The sequence below is a fragment of the Brassica napus genome, chromosome C8 (genome assembly GCF_020379485.1).
Source record: "Brassica napus cultivar Da-Ae chromosome C8, Da-Ae, whole genome shotgun sequence".
NCBI lineage: Eukaryota > Viridiplantae > Streptophyta > Magnoliopsida > Brassicales > Brassicaceae > Brassica > Brassica napus.
Window position 1 is genome coordinate 447030 of NC_063451.1, and position 12073 is coordinate 459102.

Consider the following 12073-nt stretch of genomic DNA (forward strand, 5'->3'; position numbering starts at 1 on the left):
TTGAAAAGCTTACTCCTTGAAGCATCAAACTTTCAATCCTATTCAAAACTACAAGAACACCCGCAATTGCGATTACTTCCAACCTTAACTCTTTCAGAGATTCCTTTGAAACTCATTTTGATTTACACAAAGACAATCAAAGGGAAGCTAGAAAGTAAGTAAGTAAACTATACCTCCCTCTGGTTGCCACAAAAAAAAAAAAGACAATAGAATTTGCCCTAGCTTTTGGTTACAGAGGTTCGCAGAGAGAAGACAGAGTTTGAGTCGAGAGTAATCCGGCACCGGAGGAGAAGCAAGGAGGTGGAAGAAGGAGGAGGATTTATCAGTAACGAGGATCGAAAAGAAAAGTATCAAAAGAGGAGAATTAAAAGAGGAAGAAGGGAACAACACGTGTCCTTTAAGATACGTCTCTTAGAGCACGTGCAACGGAGGATGACTCTGAATCCGTCACACGAGTCCGTCGAAAAAATAGTAATATAATATGATTATTAATGCTAATAACATTAAGGATTGGTCCGTGATTAGCATGTTGACGGACTCGATCCTTGGGGGACGTGGCGAAAGGTGAGTGGATGAGGCGAGATTGGGTTAGGAGGTGTTGAAAAAAATTAGGTCATTCGACCGAAGGAAAGAAAAAAAAATTTCCTCTCGACGCTCTCGACTCTCGACGGCGATTTGGTAAACCCACCATCGTGATTGGTCTCCCTCGGATCCTGAAGGTAAATCGAAGGCTTGTCTGCTATTTTCATCGATCTATAGTCTCTGCTTCTTCTTTTCCTCTCAATCTAGGGTTCGATTTTTCGATTTGGGGTTTATTCGTTTCAAAATTAGGGTTTGAATACGATTTTGGTATAAAACGAAAGGGGGGTTTTGGTTTAAATCGTTTCAATCGAAGGCTTGTCTGCTATTTTCATCGATCTAGAGTCTCTGCTTCTTCTTTTCCTCTCAATCTAGGGTTCGGTTTTTTCGATTTTGGGATTTTTCGTTTCAAAATTAGGGTTTGAATACGATTTTGGTATAAAACGTTTCAATCGTTTTGGTTTAAATCGTTTCAATTGCTTTGTTCATTTTGTTTCTTCTCGATTTTGGTTAGATAAAGGATTCATTGGAATTCAATTTTTCTTCTCGATTGTGTGTCTTTGTCTATATGTTTGTGTGTCTTTCTCTTTATATAGATCGTTGCTAATCTGTGCTCCTTGTTTCTCTCTTATGGTCGAGGTTAACGAGAATGGGACAATATAGCTACAGCCAGCCGTCCTCATCATCCGCGGAGGTGGACGTAACCTCACTTCTCGAAGAAGAAGCTCAGTTGTACGCGGAGGAAGCTCGGTTGTACGCGGAACGTGCAATGGCGGATGAGGCAGAGAGTAGCTTCGATATAGAGAAAGCGGTTCAGGAGGAGATGAGGGACTTTCAGACGCAGCTAAGGCGGCTAAATGAAGAAGGTACAGAGAGAGAGCAGAAGTTGTTGCTGCTAGTGAAGAGTGTGCACGAGTTAGGAAAGGATTTAGCACGAGTTAAGCTAATGGTGTGCGTACTAGTGGTGATAGCTTTGCTATTCTTCGTTCTACGTGGTAAGTTTTAGAGTTCATTGGAATTAATATATAGATTAATCGATGGTTTTACAACATTTGACTGCATTATCTTATGTTTTTGCAGGAGTTCCTTCAAAGGCTTCAAACGGGACTATTCTATCACCTCACGAGTGGCCAAATAAGTCAGGTACTATGGTTTTAATCACTTCACTTTGGATTTTCTCTTCAAGAGAAATTCATATTGTTAGAATGGTTTGAATGGTGCTTGGTGGTAGAATAAAAATTAGGACTGTAATAATAAATGCTACTGAATTACTTTATGTCTTCCCAGCCCGTTTGATTTGATTGGTTTTAAATAGGCTAGTATGCTTCCTATCATCACCTCTGTTTGCTAGAATAGTACTTAGGATTTGATTGTTGTTAAATGCTTGTAGTTTGCTTCCTATCTTCCTAACTGCTCAACTTTAATTGTATAATAAATAAACATGGCTTACTTAAGCCTCTGTGTAACTACTAGAGTAACACAAAATAGAAACTAGAGAGATGGATGGTTTCACAAACCTTCTGCATAGTCAAATACCTATAGACCTTGAATCACCCGAACCTTATTGGTTCGGGTCTGAAGTTCCTGCTCAGTCTGCTGAGAGGAGGAAATATTCTCCTAGAGAAGATAAGATCCTTATTGGTGCTTGGCTTAACACCAGTAAGGATCCTATCATTGGCAACGAGCAGAGAGTTGGGGCTTTCTGGAAGCGTATTGTAGAGTACTACAACGCAAGCCCTCTGCTCGTTGGTCAAACAGCGCGAGAGATTACTTCTTGCAAACAGAGGTGGAGTAGGATCAACGGGGAAGTATGCAGGTTTACTGGATGCTATGATGCAGCTTTGAGGGCGCAGAAAAGTGGGGAAAATGATGATGATCTGATGAAAGCTGCATTAGATATATTCTTCACCAAGTATGGTTACAAGTTCACACTTGATCACTGCTGGAGGGAGCTGAGGCATGACCAGAAATGGGCCTCGATTTATGTGGCTAAGGAAGGTGGAAAGGAAAAGCGGAGGTCCGTCTTGGAGGTTGATACAGAAGAAGCAGACGTGGGAGATCCAGAGGAGAGACCAATCGGGGTAAAGGCTGCGAAAGGTGGCAGTAAGAAGAAGAAGATGAGTGGTAAAGAAGAAGAGTTGTCCAAGCTTCAAAACGTGTTAGAACTTAAAGAAAAACTTTCAAAAAACAAACTCCTTGATCGCTTGCTGGCGAAGAAAGAGCCTTTATCTGATATTGAAACATCACTTAAACTGAAGCTAATGTCTGAAATGATATGATGTGAACTCTGTGTTGATTGAGGTTGCTTAGTAGTCCCTGTGTACTATGTTGTTTCATGTTGTTTTACAGCTAAGCTAACATGTTTTTAATATGTTGTTGCAGGTTAGGTGAAGTAGTCACGGACGTCTAAGTGTTTTGGTCTTTAGCAAGATGAAGTAGTCACAGATACATTTGGAGTAGTGAGAGCATTTTGGATTGTAGCTCCAGCTCACAAGTGACGGGGTAGTTGTTTTCCACTTTTAGGTACTATAAGTACTCGGCCATGTAATAGCTCTCTATGTTTCTCATTGTACTAAACATCAGAAAGCTTTGTAATATTTGTGAACCAAGATCTCCTTCTACTCTTGTAATAGCTCTCTACTCAGGTTTACTCTTTAACTATGGTTCTTGTTGTTTAAGCTTGAATTTATTTTCCATGCACTTGTTTCTTGCTTAATCAAGTTGATTTATGAAGTTACTTGTTACTTGCTTAATCAAGTTGATTTACGAAGTTACATGTTTCTTACAAAGTTACATGTTTCTTGCAATGCAAGTTATTATCTAGTTGTTGTTTCCATTTTACAACTAAAACTTGTAGTATGGTATGTAATAACTGAAACTTTCATGTACAGAAATATACTATGGTATGTAAAGCCAAAATATTTCATTAAAATTGTAAACTTGTAGTATGGTATGTAAAGTCAAAATAATTCATTAAATTACTTCTTAGTATACTTTTTGATCAAATGAAAATAATAATATTTTTTGACCGTAGGAATATCTACTAATGTCATCATCATCATCATCTGATGATGTCGACGAAAGATTGGATGATATTATCGACCAAATCGTCGAAGATACATACAATGATATTGTGGAGCCCCAACCAAATAATCGACGGAGACGTGCTTATGTAGAACGATATCGTGAAGGAGGCCATAACCGTTTATGGAATGACTACTTCAGCGTAGACGCGACATACTCGGCACAGTTCAGACGGCGATTTCGCATGAATAAGGATTTATTCATGCGTATTGTCTATGAACTCTCAGAGAACATTCCGTTCTTTCAACATAGACAAGATGCAACCGGGAGGTTTGGTCATACACCGCTTCAAAAATGTACGGCAGCAATTCGTCAGCTTGCTTATGGTTCTGCAGCTGATGCGGTTGACGAGTATCTCCGAATTGGTGAGAGCACTGCACTTTTGTGTTTACATAAGTTCACTGATGGAATCATCCGGTTGTTTGGAGATGAGTATCTACGAAGACCCACACCGGCGGATCTTCGACGACTTCTCGATATTGGAGAGACACGTGGGTTTCCTGGGATGGTCGGGAGCATTGACTGTATGCATTGGGAGTGGAAAAATTGCCCGACCGCTTGGAAAGGACAATACACACGTGGATCAGGAAAACCGACAATTGTATTAGAGGCTGTAGCTTCACAAGATCTTTGGATATGGCACGCCTTTTTTGGTCCTCCAGGTACCTTAAACGATCTCAATGTCCTCGATCGGTCTCCTATTTTTGATGACATTTTAGAAGGTCGTGCCCCCAGGGTAAAGTACGTGGTCAACGGGCATCCGTATAAATTGGCGTACTACCTCACAGATGGGATATATCCAAAATGGTCAACATTTATCCAATCTATCACACTCCCCCAAACTCCTAAACAAGAGTTATTTGCTAAAGTTCAAGAAGCAACCCGTAAAGATGTGGAGCGGGCTTTTAGAGTTCTACAAGCCCGGTTTGCGATTGTGAAAAACCCGGCTATTTCAATGAACAAGGCAAAGATAGGGAAGATTATGAGAGCATGTATCATACTACACAATATGATAGTCGAAAATGAACGAGATGGATACATTCGTTACGATATTTCAGAATTTGCAGAAGGAGACGTCACCAGAAGTTCAGAGGTCGAAACCGAGAGGCCTACAAATCTGAATAATATGTTTCCCAATCGGAATGATCTTCGTGATAGGCAAATACATGAACGATTGAAGAATGATTTAATCGAAAATATTTGGAACAAATTTGGTGAGGAAGATTAATAATTAGTGTATTTTAAGTTTTATCATTGTATCTTTTTTTAAAAAAATTCTATGTATTGTAATATTTTAACTTCTAATAATTTAAAATAATTTTTCGTTTTTTTTAAAAACAAAATTTTTTTTAAAAACAAATTTTTTTTAAAAACAAAATTTTTTTTCTCTAAGGACTCCTAATCGGATATCACCATTGCACCGAGCTTCTTAATATAAATCCTTAACTATTTAAAAAAAAAAATTTAATAATAAAAAAATGGTAAGGACTCCCCTTGGGGGATGACCATTGCATATGCTCTTATTGTTCCAATTTAAGAGACGTGTCTTCACTTATTACATATTTTTTATTTATTTTAATTCACTTTTACATTAAGAGATTGTGTGAAACAACTGCAATAAAGATGCTCTTAGGTTAATCTAAGTTTAATTAAGAAACAAAGCAACAAGCCTTTCAGGCAATCAGTTGATTGGTCCGTTGATTATATCATGAACACAAAAAAAAAAAATAGAAAAGTGATAAAGTTATGGGAAAATTCCATCAAAAGTCAAATATTCCAATGAATTAATTAATTTTGATAAACTCACAAACTAATTAACTCACAAACAAAACAAAGGTTTGTGGAAACTTTTGACTTCTTCAATATTAAATTATAAATATCAAAAAGCTTATTTGGGACACATAGGGAAGCTAAGCTTTCCACCGAAGATAACATTGGCGTTGGTGCAAAGAGCTCCGATCAAGCCTCCTGACGCCGAAGGATGTCCTCCTTTATCACCTACGAAGTTCAAGTTCACGTCAATGACGCTGACTCCTGTGCATGGTACTGATTTGCTGCACATGATCTGGACTTCATCTTTAGTAATTGTTGTTCCTCTTACGTTCTTGAACAACACATCGCTTATCGCAACCTTTGAATCCTATAATACACACACACAAAAAAAAAAGATTTTCGTAAGCTGCTGAATAATCAAGTAATTAATGTAAGTTTTGGTTTGAGATTATCTTGGGTATATATACTTACTCCGCCTCTTGAGCCGTAGTTTTGGTCAATGATGATTGGGTTCTTGACGCTTTCCATTGTAATATCTTCAAACTTAATGTCCACAGCCTTGCTTGGAGACGAACCACCCCAACTCTTGATTCTTAGACCGTTGTCGGTACCTTTCATCGTGCAGCTCTTAAAGTGAATGCCGCTAACATCCTCCTCGTGCGGGTACTTTCCGAGACTACCAACACTTAGTCCGTGTCCTGGGCCACAAGTCACGTGTTCGACTGTTACATTGGTGGAACCACGACCGACAGAGATACAATCGTCTCCTGTTCCTATTGTACTCTGAACGATGTTAACGTTGACCGCATTGCTCAAATGGATACCATCGGTGTTGGGACTTTCAGCAGGGGCAATAATGTTGATGTTGTGAATGTTGACATTTGTAGTTTTCACCAAGAACATGTGGAAGGCCTTCGCGTTGACCGAGCTAATGCCGGCAATTTCAAGATTTAAGATGTTTCTGAATTTTAGAGACTGCATGGGTACGTATGTACGTTTGATCAGTACAAAACATTTAAAATTAATGATATTATATATATTTATATCCTTACCGTTGGAGGAAGATTGCAGTCGACCTTTTTGCCACAGCCATCTGCTTTCCATACGGCTTCACCTTTGCCGTGGAATGTGCCGGGTCCGGTGAGGAGGACATTGTCGACATGCTCGAATAAGAACCATTCAGGGGTCGCGTATCCGCTTGGTGTAGCGGTGATTGTGCCTTGAACTTCGATGGTCACTTTGCTTTTGCATGGACCAGCAAAAATTACTGGACCAGTCAAGAACTCTCCTTTAGGGACTAGTAGCGTTGCTGGTACAGGACTGGCACACACTTGGAGCCATGCATTTAAAAACGCCTGCATAGTGCATTTAGAATAAACCATTTATTATTGGATAAATATTTGTTTTCATATGCATTTTACTAATAACCAATAAATTAAAGAAATATCACCTTGAAAGAATTGGTGGCACCATTTCCCACTGCTCCAAACTTAGTAATATCAAAGACCGTAGGGTTGCCGGCAACAGCGACAAGACCACGGCGGTCACTGAGATACTCACCATTAGCTACGCAAGAACCAAACACCAAGGCCATTAAAATTAATGAGCCTACATTAGTATGATTTGCCTTGACCAAACTTCTTGCGCCAGCCATGGTGATAATATCTTTTTTTTTTGCTTTTTTCTTCTTTTAAAGATGTGTTGACAAATTTAAAAGTGATTTGATCATTGGAAGATTCATGATGTTTTATAGTGTTGGTTTGTATGCAAATTTTAGATTTTAATCTGTTTTAGAGTAATGATTTTCGGGAAATAACATTCCATCTTCTTTTGCGGATGTTTGACTACCCAATATTAGGTGATAACGATCTGAATTCACGGTCATTTTGTATGTAAGTAAAAACAAATCTATTGATTAAGTGGTTGCGAATGATCAGAATGACTCGTTTAATTTACAATCTAAAATTGCAAGCAACTACTACCACTTTATATAGCAAAATAATCACCAAAAACATATAAAGCTGAATCCAGTATAATCACCAAAACATATAAAGTTCAAGTTCTTTTGCCATTTAAGGTGCCTACTGTAGCCAGCTATAACTATATTTGGTATATAACGTGAATTTAATAGTTAGAAAAAAAATTATCATACAATCACTATACAAAATTAGGTATTCTATTTGTTTTAAACCTTTGATAGAAGAATTCTGGCACCAACGTGATATCTCAGCTAAACATGTTATCAAACTCATCAGCTCCAAGGTTTTGTCCTTTAACTTTGAAGTAACTGAGATATGTTGTTTTGTGTAACATGACAAATTATGCTTCTTTTAATCTAGAAAAAATGTTCATATTTACCGTGATGGCTGTTGACGGAAGAGACTGGAGTAAGAAGGATCACATTTCCGGAAAACCATGAAGGGGCCGAAATAGAGGCGGTGACTTCACCGGAGATATCAAAACCAAGGTTGTTTTTGAGTACCTTAAACACACTTCTTAGTTCTTGATGTAATTACGCCTCTGGTCTTTTCCAAGAAGCCCTAACAAGCATGGTCTATTTTAGGGATCACCAATCTATAAAACGCTACAATAAACTACTCATGTTGCTGCAACCACTTCGTCCCCCTCCCTTATTGCTGCTCTGGTTCCTTATAGATGTACGACAGAGGCAGGAAACTGTCTTTCAGCTCCGTTCACAGCGCAAGAGATCAAGGATGTGTTTTTCTCACTCCCTAGGAATAAATCCCCAGGCCCGGATGGATACCCAGCATAGTTCTTCACAGCTCAGTGGCACACAGTAGGACCTGATATGATCTCTGCAGTTATGGAATTCCTTTCTTCTGGCAGAATCTTAACTCAGTGGAATGCAACAGTTCTTACACTGATTCGGAAAAAGCCTAATGCGTCTAAGATTGAGGAGTTCCGCCCCATCTCATGCTGTAATACAATCTATAAAGTTGCCTCTAAGTTGCTGGCAAATCGCCTGAAACAGATCCTCCCAAGCATTATTTCCAACTCTCAATTCGTTTCATCTCACTAGCCATTATTGATGAAGTCATCACGGGTGCTCCTGAGATCATCACGGGTGCTCAAGCATGTACAAGATAACTGATCATCCATTCCTCAAGATTAGACTGTTCGACAATCTCCAAGTGATTGCAAACACAAACCTAGAACTTCCAGGTATATTATCATATTGCATCTGGGTTTATATTATGTTTTGATATCATAACTGATATTTAAACTCACAGATGTGGTTGGGCAAATCCGTTCTGTCCAGGGCTCTGGCCTCACCAAAGAAACAACTCGAGTCGTTATCCGTCTCCTCATTGATCCGTAAGAAACAATCAACACATAATTCCCTTTATATTACTGTCTATATTGTGCTAACATCAATAATCAAAAATATTTCATACCCAAGATTTGTGGTCGTCTATTTATCTCCCTTGCTTATCAATCTAATTTTACACAAATCTTTATTTTACTGTTTAAAAGAAACCACAATAACCCAAACAATCAAAACACTAAAAACTAGAATCCCAAAAAAGACGAATCATTAATGATCACCTCTCTTTTTGTCTAATCTTACAAATAAACTTCAAAACAAATATACCAAACCAATCAACTCAACTAAAACTCAACGACACATACATTAAGCCAGCTAAACAAATATAAACTACACGGCCAAATATTTAACAATTTACAAACTTACTTTCACAGATGCTTACGAAGAAGACGAAGACGACAACTAAGATCAGTGAAATTACCTAAACAAAAAAGCAGAGTAAGTTACAAACTCTGATAAATACAACTAACAATGATTTTTGTTTACATATTACCCATTAAATAAAAGAGAAACAAACACAGCCACACACCAGGAGATACAAGAGACAATCTCAACAGACACAAAGGCGGTAACAACATCTCCACCTGCTCACTCCTCTTGTCTTATAAAAATAGCTTATATGCTCAATGTCAACATGCCAACGCTATTTTCTTCTTATGAGAAATACATATATTCATTTAAAACCCATTAATATCGAAATACTAATTGTCACTCATTTTATAGTTATTTCTACAAGTCTTCATATATTTGTTTTAAAGGTCCGGTAAAAACAACAAGTTTAAAAGTGAAAAAACATATAACCAAGATAATAAAAATAAAAAAAATTATAACTTAATACACACAACTTACACAACTAAACTGGTGAAAAAATATCCAGAAACAAAAGGTACTCTCAACAACCTTAATATAATTTATGTAATCTCAACAGTACAAGTAACAAATTAAAAAGACAAACAAACAATAATTCTCATTACACAACAAACAACAACACGAACTATATCAATCACATTACTAACACAGTTTACTCCTTCATGAGTGGAGAACAGTGCATACACAGTACATCATCACAACTCTAACCCTATAACAATAAAAAACTTAAAAAACAATGATCAACCCAAAACGCAAAATTCACAGCTACAATAACCCTAACAAATATTGAGATGAAACAATAAATATGTCTACAACCCCGCGCTTGCACGGGGGAAATGCCCCTAGTATATCTAATACGATCTGATATCTTTAAACATATTCCTCAAGATACATACATAACAAAATTAAACTAATACATATATATATATATATATATAATTATCATACAATCACTATACAAAATTAGGTATTCTATTTGTTTTAAACCTTTGATAGATGAATTCTGGCACCAACGTGATATCTCAGCTAAACATGTTATCAAACTCATCAGCTCCAAGGTTTTGTCCTTTAACTTTGACGTAACTGAGATATGTTGTTTTGTGTAACATGACAAATTATGCTTCTTTTAATCTAGAAAAAATGTTCATATTTACCGTGATGGCTGTTGACGGAAGAGACTGGAGTAAGAAGGATCACATTTCCGGAAAACCATGAAGGGGCCGAAATAGAGGCGGTGACTTCACCGGAGATATCAAAACCAAGGTTGTTCTTGAGTACCTTAAACACACTTCTTAGTTCTTGATGTAATCACGCCTCTGGTCTTTCCCAAGAAGCCCTAACAAGCATGGTCTATTTTAGGGATCACCAATCTATAAAACGCTACAATAAACTACTCATGTTGCTGCAACCACTTCGTCCCCCTCCCTTATTGCTGCTCTGGTTCCTTATAGATGTACGACAGAGGCAGGAAACTGTCTTTCAGCTCCGTTCACAGCGCAAGAGATCAAGGATGTGTTTTTCTCACTCCCTAGGAATAAATCCCCAGGCCCGGATGGATACCCAGCAGAGTTCTTCACAGCTCAGTGGCACACAGTAGGACCTGATATGATCTCTGCAGTTATGGAATTCCCTTCTTCTGGCAGAATCTTAACTCAGTGGAATGCAACAGTTCTTACACTGATTCGGAAAAAGCCTAATGCGTCTAAGATTGAGGAGTTCCGCCCCATCTCATGCTGTAATACAATCTATAAAGTTCCCTCTAAGTTGCTGGCAAATCGCCTGAAACAGATCCTCCCAAGCATTATTTCCAACTCTCAATCAGCTTTTATCCCCGGAAGGTCTTTGGCGGAAAACGTATTGTTAGCAACAGAACTGGTGGAGAGCTACAAGTGGAAATCCATCTCTAAAAGATCAATGCTAAAAGTGTATTTGCAAAAAGCCTTTGACACTGTTAACTGGGATTTTGTAATCAACACCTTAACCGGTCTCAATTTTCCAGTCAGCTTTGTCAACCTTATTCGACACTGTATCACCACCACGAGGTTTTCTGTTTCGATCAATGGAGAGCTCTGTGGGTATTTTAAAGGAACTAGAGGCTTGAGACAAGGCGACCCTCTCTCCCCCTATCTTTTTGTTCTTGTAATGGAGGTATTCTGTCAAATGCTGAAAAAGAATTTCTCTAATGGATCCATCGGCCTTCATCCAAGCGCGTCTCAGCCTCAGGTTACCCATCTTTCTTTTGCTGATGATATAATGGTCTTCTTTGATGGAGAGAAAATGTCACTGGAAAATATTGCAAAAACCCTTCACGACTTCTCTTTGTGGTCTGGCCTAACTATGAATCAAAGTAAAACAGACCTTTTCACTGGTGGTTTGACTCTAGATGAAACAAATGACTTAACTAGTCTTGGTTTCAAGCTAGGTTCTCTACCTATCCCCTACCTGGGGCTGCCCCTAATGCATAGAAAGCTCAGAATTGGAGATTACAGGCCCCTACTAGACAAGATCACTCAGCACTTTACCTCTTGGAAGTCTATAGCTCTCTCCTTTGCAGGAAGGTTACAGCTCATCAAGTCTGTTATATATGGTCTTCTAAACTTCTGGTTCACTGCTTTTATCCTACCTAAAGGTTGCTTAAGCAAAATTCAGAGTCTCTGCACTCGCTTCCTTTGGTTAGGAGACATAGAAAAGAAAAATGGTGCCAAGGTAGGATGGAACGAGCTCTGCTTGCCAATGAATGAAGGAGGTCTCGGCCTCCGAAATCTTAAAGTCTGGAACCTCACGCTTTGTCTCCGCCTCATTTGGGTTCTGTTTTGCAATCATAAATCACTTTGGGGATGCTGGATCAAGGAAAACAGGATCAAAAACAGAATATTTTGGGAGCAGGAACAAAAAGGCCACTCATCATGGACTTGGAAAGCT

At 38.4% G+C, this 12073-nt stretch overlaps 3 protein-coding genes across 3 annotated transcripts; 2 read left to right on the plus strand and 1 right to left on the minus strand.

The window, feature by feature from the left end:
• The first annotated feature begins 2078 nt into the window (after positions 1 to 2078).
• On the plus strand, positions 2079 to 2989 carry LOC106383434 (glutathione S-transferase T3-like). The gene is made up of 2 exons (XM_013823540.2): positions 2079 to 2842; positions 2962 to 2989. The coding sequence occupies exons 1-2, from the start codon at positions 2079 to 2081 to the stop codon at positions 2987 to 2989; spliced, it is 792 nt and encodes a 263-aa protein (XP_013678994.2).
• Positions 2990 to 3625: 636 nt separating this feature from the next.
• Positions 3626 to 4784, plus strand: LOC106383436. The gene is made up of 3 exons (XM_048765881.1): positions 3626 to 4187; positions 4386 to 4627; positions 4722 to 4784. The coding sequence occupies exons 1-3, from the start codon at positions 3626 to 3628 to the stop codon at positions 4782 to 4784; spliced, it is 867 nt and encodes a 288-aa protein (XP_048621838.1).
• A 639-nt stretch (positions 4785 to 5423) lies between these two features.
• On the minus strand, positions 5424 to 7150 carry LOC106385399 (exopolygalacturonase clone GBGE184). Its single transcript, XM_013825322.3, has 4 exons — positions 6887 to 7150; positions 6489 to 6791; positions 5908 to 6411; positions 5424 to 5803 (listed from the first exon to the last, which is right to left on the minus strand). Exons 1-4 carry the CDS (start codon positions 7088 to 7090, stop codon positions 5552 to 5554), a joined length of 1263 nt encoding a protein of 420 aa, XP_013680776.1. The 5' UTR covers positions 7091 to 7150; the 3' UTR covers positions 5424 to 5551.
• Positions 7151 to 12073: the final 4923 nt, after the last annotated feature.